Below are 12,718 nucleotides of genomic sequence, written 5' to 3' on the forward strand. Positions count from 1 at the left end.
TTAATTTGTTCATGGGATGAGGGAATCACTGGCTGGGCCAGCATTTGTAGCCCATCCCCAATTGCCCTGGAGGCAGTTAAAAAGTGTCTACATTGCTTTGAGTCTACAGTTACATGTAGGCCAGATGTCATGATGGTAGATTCCTTCACTGAAGAACATCACAACACAATGCAGGGTTATTAAATATTTTTAAGACAGAGTTGTATGGATTCTTATTAGGCAGGAGAATCAAGTGTTATTGGTTTTTAGGTGTTTTAAATTCCACATTCCCAAATACTGAACAGTTGCGATCTTATCAAATTGTGAAGCAGCCTCTCCTGTTTTGTATTTTGCATGCAATGTGTTTGTGGTTTGTAATGAATGTGTTTTATATGTTTGTGTGTAATGTATTTTGGATTCAGTCACATTTATAGCAAGATCTTATCCATAACAAGCTCCACTTTAAAACTCTTACCGACCATGCCAATTGATAAAGAAATTGTCTCTACATTCATAGCCATTTTCTGTTCTAAATTTACATTCACCAATAAATGTTGTACTGGCATTACACTGCTCACCTTGTTAATGACTGTAATGGAACGAAGTCTGTGGAGAAACAGCAGCAACGATGGGTCTATGTCATGGAATAGATTCTGCGCTTGTTGGTTCTGTGACTTGAATGGCAGGACTATCTTTGTTGTCCATCTGAGGATTTAGAATTGTGCAAAAAAATCTCAGTGAATCCAAAACATTGTTCAGTGTGTCACAACAGACAAACAGTCATAATTCTCTAATCTCCATTGTTAAGACAACAAGCAGACAGGCCAACAGTTCCCAGGCCTTTGTAAATGACCATAATCAGTCATGCGGAGATTTGCATATGGAGAGACTTCCCCTGCCTCTCTGCTGCCTCCCACATCCAATACAAACCTCAAGCCAGGAATTAATCAGCTTCTGATTAACGTCTTCCCAAAACAGCGCAACTCAAAATTCCCAATCTCCACTATGTGGTTTAAAGGATACAAAGCAACTCCCCCCCACCCCAAGAGAACAATATCATGTTCAGACACTGTCTTTATGATAATTATACCTCAGTAAAATCTAGACGACTGAGTTATTTATTTCATTCTTTGTAGGGGATTGCTCTTTGGAGGGTGGGTGTGGACTAGATAGGCCAAAAGGCCTGCTTCCACACTGTAGGGATGCTATGATGATTCGACTGAGAGATCATCATATGCAGATTAGCTGCCACAATTCTTGCATGAAAACACTAACTCAACTGAACTACAAATTAATTAGTTGTAATGCACTCTGGGACATCCAGATCACTTTTCTTTATCTTGACTTTAATGAGATTTGGAACACTTTCACTTGGTTGCATCAGAGATATCCAATTTCCAAAATATTCCCACAAACTCATTACTTTCAGGTATGTTTTTCAATCTTTCTTCCTTAAGTATTGCCCTCCTTTTTTGGCTTTCCTGGATCCATCATGTGTAGCTTCCTCTTAATGTTGATCAAATCTGTCAACATCCTTGCTCAGGACATTGCTCATGAGTTTACAACAGTAACAACGTAGCACTATAATTTATTCACCTGTACTAAATTATCTTCATTTTTCCTCATTAGCAGAGTTTAGAAGTTGATATCTTGGAGACCTTAACATTGAACAATTAAGTTCTTTTAACTGTCATCCATCCACAGTCTCCAAATTCCTGACATGTTACTAGAACTAGGGGTGATGAAGTGGAGGTGTTCGTGTTGGACTGGGGTTGACAAAGTTAAAAACCACACAACACCAGGTTATAGTCCATCAGGTTTATTTGAAAGTACTAGCTTTTGGAGCGCTGCTCCTTCATCAGGTAGCTTGTGGAGTCGGATCATATGACACAAAATTATAGCAAAAGATCAGTGTCATACACTGATGTGATATATTAAACAAATCTAGATTGCTATTACATCTTTCATCTTTTAGAATGGGTTGCAGGTTTTGATTCATTAATATGTAAATCACAGAACGTTTTGCAAGTTATATTCCTGAGATTTATGAAAAATAGGTGACATCTCAGTTCAGACAATGCATTAAAGGTATGAAGTTCGAGTCTGTATGTATTCCAATCTTGAGTCAAACTAGTTCTATTTCCAAAGTAGGAATTTATAAAATGTCACATGGATTTTAAAAAATATTGACTGCCTACAGATTGTGTACTTTTCAAACAAAATAGAACATATCTGCAAATGCAAATTCACCCCATAGACAGGTATGTGCCTGTGCGCAAGAGAGAGAGAGAGAGAGAGAGAGAGAGAGAGAGAGTGTGTGTGTGTGAAAGAGAGAGAGGGAGAGACTGCATGTGTGTGAGAGTGTGCGTGTGCGCATGCACATGTGAGAATGTGTGTGTGCACATGCGTGTTTGATAGAGTGTGTGTGTGTGGAGTGTGAGTATATGACCGCTCAGGGCGTGTATGCATGGGTATAAGTGTGGGGGGGGATGTGTGTATGTGCCTGAGATAGAGCATTTGCATGAGAGAGGGTCTGCATGAGTGTATGAGTATGTAAGAGTGTGTGTATGTGTGCATGTGTGTGAGTGCATGTGTGAAAGTGCATAGTTTAATGGAGTCAGCTGTAGTGTGATATGAACACGAGGTCCCAGTTGAGACCGTCCTCATCCTTTGCTTGGCCACTCTGTGGTGTTACGTATCCTAAAGTCTGCCTTGGAGGTCACTTGAAGATCCGAGGTCAAATGCTCCCGACCACTGAAGTGTTCCCCAACTGCGAGGGAACATCCCTGTCTGGCGATTGTTGCGCAGTGTCCAATCACCCGTTGTCGTAGCATCCGCTTGGTCTCGTCCTTGGGGCATCCTTGCCTGTAGCATATCAGATAGATAACGTTGGCTAAGTCACATGAGTACCTACTATGTACATGGTGGGTGGTGTCCCCATGTGTATTGGTGGTATCCATGTCGACACTCTAACATGTCTTGTGGTGGTTACCATGACAGGGCTGTATGGTGATGTGATTGATGTTGTCCTGAAGGTTGGGCCGTTTGCTGTGAACAACGGTCTGTTTAAGGTTTGATGGTTGTTTAAAGGCAAGAAGTGGAAGCATAGGGAAGGTCTTGGCGAGGTGCTCATCCTCATCGATAATGTGTTGCAGGCTGCAAAGAACATGGTGTGGTTTCTCTGCTCCTGGGAAGTACTGGACAACGAAGGGCACCTTATTGGTCACATCCCATGTCTCTCTCCTGAGGAGGTCAGTACAGTTTCTCGCTGTGACACATCGGAACAAGCGATCGATGAGTTGAGCATCGTACCCTCTTCTTATGAGGGCATTCTTCAGCACCTTCAGGTGTCTGTCGCATTCCTCCTCATCTGAACAGGTGCTGTGTATGTGTTGGGCTTGTCCCTCACATGTATGCACACACATAAAGGTCTATGTGTGAATTTGCAGATACAGTCTCTTTTGATCAAAAAGTACACAATCTGTAGGCAGTCAATATTTTTTATAATCCATGTGACATTTTATAAATTCCTACTTTGGAAACAGAACCGGTCTGACTCAAGATTGGAATACATACAGACTCGAACCTCACAGCTTTATCTGAGCTGAGATGTCACCTTTTCTTATATAACCTTAAACTACTTAGGAATATGACTTGAAAGAAATTCTGTGATTTACATATTAATGAATCAAAACCTGCAACCCGTCATAAAAAAAGAAAGACTTAACAGCAATCTAGGTTTGTTCAATATATCGCATCAGAGTATGACACTCCAATGTTTTGCTGTAAATTCTGTGTCATATGATCCTACTCCACTAGCGACCTGATGAAGGAGCAGCGCTCCAATAAACCTTTTGAACTTTAACCTGGTGTTGTATGATTTAGAACTAGGGGCGTAGCCTCAAAGTAAAGTGCAGCAGGTTTGGGACAGAGTTGAGGAGGAACTTCTTCACCTAATGGTTGAGAGTCTGAAACAATCCCGACCCAGTGAAGCAGATTAAGTTACCTCATTGAATGCTTTTAAGGCAAAGACAGATATATTTTTGAACAGTAAAGAAATTAAAGGTTGTAGTAAGTGGAGCTGAGCCCATGAAAAGATTGAATGGCTTGAGAAGCCAGATGGCCTGCCCCTGCTCCTGGTTCTCATGTTCTCAAGCTGTTATTTAAGGGAAACAGATTTTTAAAAAAAAATCACAACTGATCTTTGGATCCCAAGTAGTAAATATTACCTTATTTTCTCAGCTTCTGTTCCCATTAAGTTGACAGGCCTTGTATCATCAATCCAATGAGGAAGGATGTATCCCATTGGACCACTATGCTTGTTAAAGCAGATGTGAAAACCATTAGAGTGAATCTCTGGGGTGTCTGTGACTTTGAAAACAGATTTAAATCCGATACCTTTCTGACCTGAAGAAATAAAAATTAAAACAGGAACTTGTTCAGAGATCATTTCAATTGAGGGAGAATTACAGGGTAAACAAGTATAGATGGAATGTAACAAACAGATGACTGAGGTTAAACTGATGTAGTCAGAGTGAAATGAGTCATGCCAGCTACATGTACCAGATGCAAACAATATTCCTGCAATTAAATGGAGGGCAAATAAACCGCTCCCATTGTTTCTATTTATATAAGCGGGAAGACCAGAAAAACAAAAATTGAACACAATTATTCCGACAAAATACTGAATATAAAGTAATAGGTCACAAATATGAAAACTCGTCACAATACAGACCAACGCACTGTCTCAGTAAAAACCCTGAATCTGGGGTGGGTGGGAAACAGAATGATTTAGGACTTGGGGAAAAACAAAAAATGGTACGTAAATTGGTTGATTCGTGTTAGTTATTTAACAAAAGTTCAGTATTTGTGGACTAGATGCACATGAGTACTACATCAGTCCTTGTTCCTTGAAGATCAGAATCATAGAACTGTACAGTATAGAAGAGGCCCTTCAGCCCATCAGGTCTGCACTGAGAAAATCTACACTAATTCCACATTCCAGCACTTGGCCCCTAGCCTTGAATGTTAACTTATTTCAAGTGCTCATCTAAATACTTTCTAACGGTTTGAGTTTCCTGCCTCAACTACCCTCCCAGGCAGTGCAATCCAGATTACCACCATCATCTGGATGAATGTATGGTATGCTTGTCTTTATTGGTCAGTGCATTGAGTTGGGAGGTCATGTTGCAGCTATACAGTACGTTTGGAATACTGTGTGTAATTCTGGTCTCCCTCCTATCAGAAGGATGTTGTGAAATTTGAAAAGGTTCAGAAAAGGTTTACAAGGATGTTGCCAGGGTTGGAGGGTTTGAGCTACAGGGAGAGGCTTAACAGGCTGGGGCTGTTTTCTCTGGAGCGTCGGAGGCTGAGGGGTGACCTTATAGAGGTTTATAAAATCATGAGGAGCATAGACAAGATCATTTCCCTAACATGGGGGAGTCCAAAAGCAGAGGGCATAGGTTTAAGGTGAGAGGGGAAATATTTAAAAACAACCAGAGAGGCAACATTTTCACGCAGAGGGTGGTGATGTATGGAACATGCTACCAGAGGAAGTGGTGCAGGCTGGTACTACACTTAAAAGGCAGCTGGATGGGTATATGAATAGGAAGGGTTTAGAGGGATATGGGCCAAGTTTTGGCAAATGGGACTAGATTTATCTACGACATCTGGTCTGCATGGATGAGTTGGATCGAAGGGTCTGTTTCCGTGCTGTACATCTCTATGTCTCTAAAAAAAAATTCCTCAAATCCTCTCCAAATATTCTGCCTTTCACCTTAGAACTATGCCCCTTCATTCAATCTTATTGCGCTTTGATTGTTCTTTAGTGTTTATTAACACCTATATTCAGCATTCCAACTGACTGTTTCATTAACTGTGTGCAATGCATCGTTTTGTATGTTTTGGTTTCGGCTGCATTCAAAACCATTTGCCAAACATCAATCAGGACCACTCCAGTCCACAAGTTCCTACCTATGTAGCCATACTCATGTTTCCCTTTGGTACTGCAGCCAACATCACAGATTGCTCGGATATGCTTCTCCTGAAAACCACATTCGTTATTCAGGAGAATGATGCATTCCTTTTCCACCACAAACAGCAGGCTGGGAGAACTATCACTGGAAGGTGGGTAGCTGTTATCATCCGCATTCTAGGAAGAAATGGGAGGCACAGTTGAAATGTTTTCATTCCAAAATACAGGTTGCTCTGTGTTAAACCAACATTACTTGTCAAAATTTAATCCAACACATGCGATTCAGAGCAAAATGCTGGATTTTAAACTGTAATCTTTTGAAGGAATTATCAAGCAAGTGGGAATGTTATTTCAAACTGCTTTCTACATATCTCCTGGGGATGATCGCCACCTAGGATAGCACATCTGGAGACTTGGGAGACAGTTACTTAATGGAGAAAGTGAGGTCTGCAGATGCTGGAGATCAAAGTTGAAACTTTATTGCTGGAACAGCACAGCAGGTCAGGCAGCATCCAGGGAACAGGAGATTCGACGTTTCGGGCACAGGCCCCTCCCCAGGAACTTAATCAGTTACTTAATCACAACCCTCATCATGTGAGTGTAATGACTGGAGTCAGCTGGATCTCTGACTATGAGATCCCTGACTGGGATTGTTGACTTGGTCCAACCAGGGAGCCTTGGTTGACTGATATAAACAGGAGATTCAGAAGGTCTCCTCATGATAGGGACTGGCTCTGAATTGGCTGCTCACAGCCCATGTACTGTGCACAAATAAATGAAAGATGACTTGGTGATGGGATATTGGCCTCTGCACAGTTAATTCAGTGAGACTGTTGTAGAAACATAGGGGCAAAGGTGAGGTAGGAGTTGGTGGGGGCAAGGACAATGACAGCTGAAAAAGGGGAAGGCAGTAATTTTGAGAGATGAAATTTTAATTATTTACAGTTATTTTAGTAAGGAATAGTTCTTCTACAAATAAACATCAACTCTGGAGTGACTAAACAGGAAACCGACCAAGTGAACTGGTATATCTTACCTGTATCAATTCCAAGACAAAATGTGTATCTTTACTGTACAACTCTGTGGACAAGCGTTCAAGGCTTCTGCCCAATCGATTCTGGTGAACTTCCATCAACTTCTTCCCCTCATCATTTAGTTCAATCCCAATGCCAAATTCACTTTTCCTAAGCAATATGCATAAATAATTAAAATTACTCATTAATTCATTCAGTGCTTCAAAAGTCAGGACCTAAATCTGGGGATGAAACTGCAGCCCCAGAGTTTTTAACCCATTATCACTATTAATACCTCACAAGGAATTAAGGGATACAGGGAGAGTGCGGATAAGTGGCGTTGAAATGCCCATCAGCCATGATTAAATGGTGGAGTGGACTCAATGGGCCGAATGGCCTTACTTCCACTCCTATGTCTTATGGTCTTATAATTATTCAAGATTGAGAGGAAATTCTGAAAGGGACACAGATCCTTATAACCTCTTTCTCCTAACTTGGACGGATCTTGTGATATGTCTATGCAATGATCTCAGAGGGGTTGAGCTACGGCTCCATTCGCTCTGGGGTTTGAGGGGAGGGGATGAAGCAGAATAGAAATTTGGAAACACAAGGAGATATGCAGAACGTCCCACAGAAGGAGAGAAGTAGATAAATGTCAAAGTGCTGTTTTGTTCAATGTCCCCACCACTGACATTGGTTTACCATTGAACATAACGGCTGACTTTAACATGGGAAATTATGTCAAAGAGGCAAAATCATTAATCGCCCACAACACATCATTCCTGTTGTAGTTTCCATTGACTTCAATTAGAAATTAAATTGGTGAGTGGCTATTTGGAGCTCATTGGTTACTCCCACTGGTTAGCTTACTTTCAGTTGTACAGATCTCTTCATTTTGCTGATTATTCTGGGTACTGAAGTTTGGTCACTATAGAGCAGGCACATACAACAAGCTTTGTTGCTTGAGAGGCCAAACCAGAGGACACAGAATCTCTCATTTCAATTCACCGGCTTTAATTACTTTCACCAGGGCAGAGAATGGTGAGGAATTAGCTGATAAAGATTTTTCAAGCCTGGAAATTAAACATTTAGGGATATTTTAATCCATTTTCTTTGGTATTGCCTCCATTCCCCATTTCATTTAGACCCTTAAGTCTGCCTCCCTTAACATGGGGCTGGGACAAGGAATTGATTTCTCATTTGTGAGCTTTTTCTTTTTCCAACTTATCTCCCACCAAATCCTACACACAATCCTGAGCAGTAACTATCTTAAATTACAGTCAATCCCACTTATAGAGCAGCACTCATAATTTTACTTTAGTGTCATCGAACACATACAGACCTGATGCTCTCAATGATGTTTCTGCGTACACTCTCTTCCTCATTGGCAATGCCAGCTGAACATTGCTCCTTATTTGTTACATCACTTGAAGCTGGTGCAGCACTGTTTATGACCATGATGTCACTGCTGTGGTCAGACACTTTCTCATCACTTGGTGGTTGCTCACTCCCTTCATCTGCAAGCACAAACTTCTCACTTTCCTGATCCACTTCATCATCTGTGAGGTTTAAAAAAAAACACAAACCCAATTTAAGAATTGCAGTATGTTCTAGCCCTTCATTGGCTGTTCTTTCAGCTCCCCCTCAAATTAGTCTGGGATGGGAATCTGCAGGTGGTTTGATGCCAATCACACAGATCTCATCTGGGAAGAGGGTAGGGGTCACTGCTATAGCCTGAAGCTGGGCATGAGCTGGCTATTTGACTTCTGCATCACCACAGCCAAGTTCAATCCTACCTCCTGCTGACCTTTACACCTATTACCTATCAGCTAGGAGACACTGAATAGTGATTAAATTGGGGCCTTTGTGGCACAATGGTAGTGCCCCAACCACTGAGCTAGGAAGCCTGGGTTTAAGCCTCACCTGCTCCAGAGGATGTGTCATAACATCTCTGAACTAGTCGATTAGAAAATACCACTGAGTGCTCCAACTAATCTTGAAACACTTGAGGGAACTCTGGTTGAACACATTCAGGGATCTTGTGGTGGAGCAGTAGTGCCCCTACCTCTGACGCAGGAGACCTGGGAAATGCCAGAGGTGTGTATTACCATCTGTGAACAGGTTGATTAGAAAGTATGGACAATGATTAAATTGAGGCTTTTGTGGGTGCAATGGGAGTGTTCCTACCAGCCCCAGAGGTGTATAAGAACATCTCTGGTTAGAAAATATCCAGGCAATGATTAAGGGAACAGCACTCCCTTCTGGTGCAGGAATACTCAATCCAGTTACACCAATACCACCCACAGAAAAACCAGAAATAAATGTCACTTTACACTGCATGAGAGGAAAAGTCAATGCAATTTATATTTTATAAAAGAAAGAGACAATGTTAATTTGTTTACAGTACTTGGAATAAATAATAAATTACTTGGAAAAATAGTCTCACCATGGACTCCTTGTGGGACCCAAGGAACAAGGATGACCCAATTGAAATATGAGCCGGGCAAGATATTTACATAAAATAAACCTGACTGGCTGCCTTCTAACCAGGATTTGTTTTCGGCAGTATTTTCACTCCTAATGTTTATATAATGACTTCTGCTGGAAACTGTGCATATTCAATGGTGTTCAGATCTAAGCTTATGGTATAACACAATAATCAAATGTATGTTGCAATGCCTTGAGAAGACAAAGCTTTAAAATGTGTCTTACCTGAACTGATTGATGCACTTTTGCATTCTGAATTAGACTCAGATTTGGCCACATCGGAATCTTCAGTTTCACTCAGGCCTGCAAGCGAAGACCCACTGCTCACCAATACAGAGTCCACTGCCTGGATCACAAATTACACTCTTCATTAGAATACATTTTCATTCTCCTAAAAGTAAGCCAAATTTCTCTGCAACTTTGGTTGTATTTTCTGACACAAGGCAATATTTTAAACTACTATGACCAAGAATGTTGGATGGCTCTTATACAATAAATCCAGTATATGGGATATGCAATTAAAGGTCTCATCAATCTATCAAGGTACAATACAGGCAATTAGCTCCATAGAACAATTTTTTCCAGTGATTCCACAGATTCCCCATTTCTGATCCCATCTTGCTGATAAGGAAGGGGGTAATGGGGTATGAGCTGTCAGCACTGGGTTCAAAATAAGGCCAAATTTTCACTACAACAGGCTTTAACCTGCAGGGTGGAAGTCATCATTTTGACACTTGACACTATGTTTAAATTGGTAAAAACACCGCTGAAGCCAAACGCCAACTCAAGGACACCTCTTCCTACTGCCGCCTCGACCATGACCCACCGACCATCACCAAACCATCATCTCCCAGACCATACAGAACCTCATCACCTCAGGAGATCTCCCACCCACAGCTTCCAACCTCATAGTCCGGGAACCCCGCACTGCCCGGTTCTACCTCCTTCCCAAGATCCACAAGCCTGACCAGCCTGGCTGACCCATTGTCTCAGCATGCTCCTGCCCCACTGAACTCATCTCTACCTACCTCGACACTGTACTATCCCCCCTAGCCCAGGAACTCCCCACATACGTTCGAGACACCACCCACGCCCTCCACCTCCTCCAAGACTTCCGTTTCCCCGGCCCCCAACACCTCATCTTCACCATGGATATCCAATACCTCTACACTTCCGTCCACCATGACCAGGGCCTCCAAGCCCTCCGTTTTTTCCTCTCCCGACGTCCCCAACAGTACCCTTCCACTGACTCGCTCATTCGTTTGGCCGAACTGGTCCTCACCCTTAACAATTTCTCCTTTGAATCCTCCCACTTCCTCCTGACCAAAGGGGTAGCCATGGGCACATGTATGGGCCCCAGCTATGCCTGTCTCTTCGTTGGCTACGTAGAACAGTTGATCTTCCGTAATTACACTGGCACCACTCCCCACCTCTTCCTCCGCTACATTGATGACTGCATTTGCGCCACCTCGTGCTCCTGCGAGGAGGTTGAGCAATTCATCAACTTCACCAACACATTCCACCCTGACCTTAAATTTACCTGGACCATCTCTGACACCTCCCTCCCCTTCCTGGACCTCTCCATCTCCATTAATGACGACCGACTTGACACTGACATTTTTTACAAACCCACCGACTCCCACAGCTACCTGGATTACACCTCTTCCCATCCTAGCTCTTGCAAAAATGTCATCCCGTATTCCCAATTCCTCCGCCTCCGCCGTATCTGCTCCCAGGAGGACCAGTTCCACCACAGAACACACCAGATGGCCTCCTTCTTTAGAGACCGCAATTTCCCTTCCCACGTGGTTAAAGATGCTCTCCAACGCATCTCGTCCACATCCCGCACCTCCGCCCTCAGACCCCACCTCTCCAACTGTAACAAGGACAGAACGCCCCGGTGCTCACCTTCCACCCCACCAACCTTCGTATAAACCAAATCATCCGCCGACATTTCCGCCACCTCCAAAAAGACCCCACCACCAGGGATTTCCCTCCCCACCCCTTTCCACCTTCCGCAAAGACTGTTCCCTCCGTGACTACCTGGTCAGGTCCACGCCCCCTACAATCCACCCTCCCATCCTGGCACCTTCCCCTGCCACCGCAGGAACTGTAAAACCTGCGCCCACACCTCCTCCCTCACCTCTATCCAACGCCCTAAAGGAGCCTTCCTCATCCATCAAAGTTTTACCTGCACATCCACTAATATCATTTATGGTATCCGTTGCTCCTGATGCGGTCTCTTCTACATTGGGGAGACTGGGCGCCTCCAAGCAGAGCGCTTTAGGGAACATCTCCGGGACACCCGCACCAATCAACCATACCGCCCCGTGGCCCAACATTTCAACTCCCCCTCCCACTCTGCCGAGGACATGGAGGTCCTGGGCCTCCTTCACCGCCGCTCCCTCACCACCAGACGCCTGGAGGAAGAACACCTCATCTTCCGCCTCGGAACACTTCAACCCCAGGGCATCAATGTGGACTTCAACAGTTTCCTCATTTCCCTTTCCCCCACCTCATCCCAGTTCCAAACTTCCAGCTCAGCACTGTCCCCATGACTTGTCCGGACTTGTCCTACCTGCCCAGCTCCTTTTCCACCTATCCACTCCACCCTCTCCTCCCTGACCTATCACCTTCATCCCCTCCCCCACTCACCTATTGTACTCTATGCTACTTTCTCCCTACCCCCCACCCTCCTCTAGCTGATCTCTCCACACTTCAGGCTCTCTGCCTTTATTCCTCATGAAGGGCTTTTGCCCGAAACGTCGATTTTGCTGCTCCTTGGATGCTGCCTGAACTGCTGTGCTCTTCCAGCACCACTAATCCAGAACTATGTTAAAATTCATAGCCCTTTAAAAGTTGCCTATGTCATTGAGACTTGAAAATAATCTGTTCTAGCACTGTTTGTTGACATCACTCTAAGGACTATTGTTATTGTCATTTTTAAGATTTGGCTCCTTTATGATAATCTCATCAGGGGTTTCTATGTTCAGTCTGATTAATAGCTCAAAGAGATTATTATTGAAAGATTAGTGATCTATGATGTGGGGTTATGAATACAAGTCTGTTTGTTTTTGTAAATAATGATTAATTTGAGGATTTAAACATTTTAAATAAGCTTTCATGAATGGCAATATTTAGTTTAAACAATCAAAACTGTAATCAATATTTAAACCTATACTTTTTTAACCTCAATAAGGATTCCCAAGGTCTGCACATGGTAATTACTGAGTGCATTAGTATAGAGGGTGCAAGGATATAAGGT

General features: G+C 43.1%; 1 protein-coding gene across 4 annotated transcripts in view; it reads right to left on the minus strand.

Annotated features, from left to right (window-relative positions):
- The window catches only part of LOC122562305 (uncharacterized), a 152,232-nt gene that overhangs the window by 63,399 nt on the left and 76,115 nt on the right, over positions 1 to 12,718 (minus strand). For all 4 annotated transcript variants that reach the window (XM_043715131.2, XM_043715130.2, XM_043715129.2 and 1 more), the window contains 6 exons: positions 9,679 to 9,799; positions 8,309 to 8,525; positions 6,990 to 7,137; positions 5,953 to 6,130; positions 4,209 to 4,386; positions 558 to 684 (listed from right to left, as the gene is read on the minus strand). In XM_043715131.2, the coding sequence (XP_043571066.2) occupies positions 558 to 684; positions 4,209 to 4,386; positions 5,953 to 6,130; positions 6,990 to 7,137; positions 8,309 to 8,525; positions 9,679 to 9,799 (969 nt within the window). The remainder of the gene's footprint in view (positions 1 to 557; positions 685 to 4,208; positions 4,387 to 5,952; positions 6,131 to 6,989; positions 7,138 to 8,308; positions 8,526 to 9,678; positions 9,800 to 12,718) is intronic.

This window comes from Chiloscyllium plagiosum, unplaced genomic scaffold, assembly GCF_037043375.1.
Source record: "Chiloscyllium plagiosum isolate Xiang-an unplaced genomic scaffold, Cpla_swu_hap1 HiC_scaffold_25, whole genome shotgun sequence".
NCBI lineage: Eukaryota > Metazoa > Chordata > Chondrichthyes > Orectolobiformes > Hemiscylliidae > Chiloscyllium > Chiloscyllium plagiosum.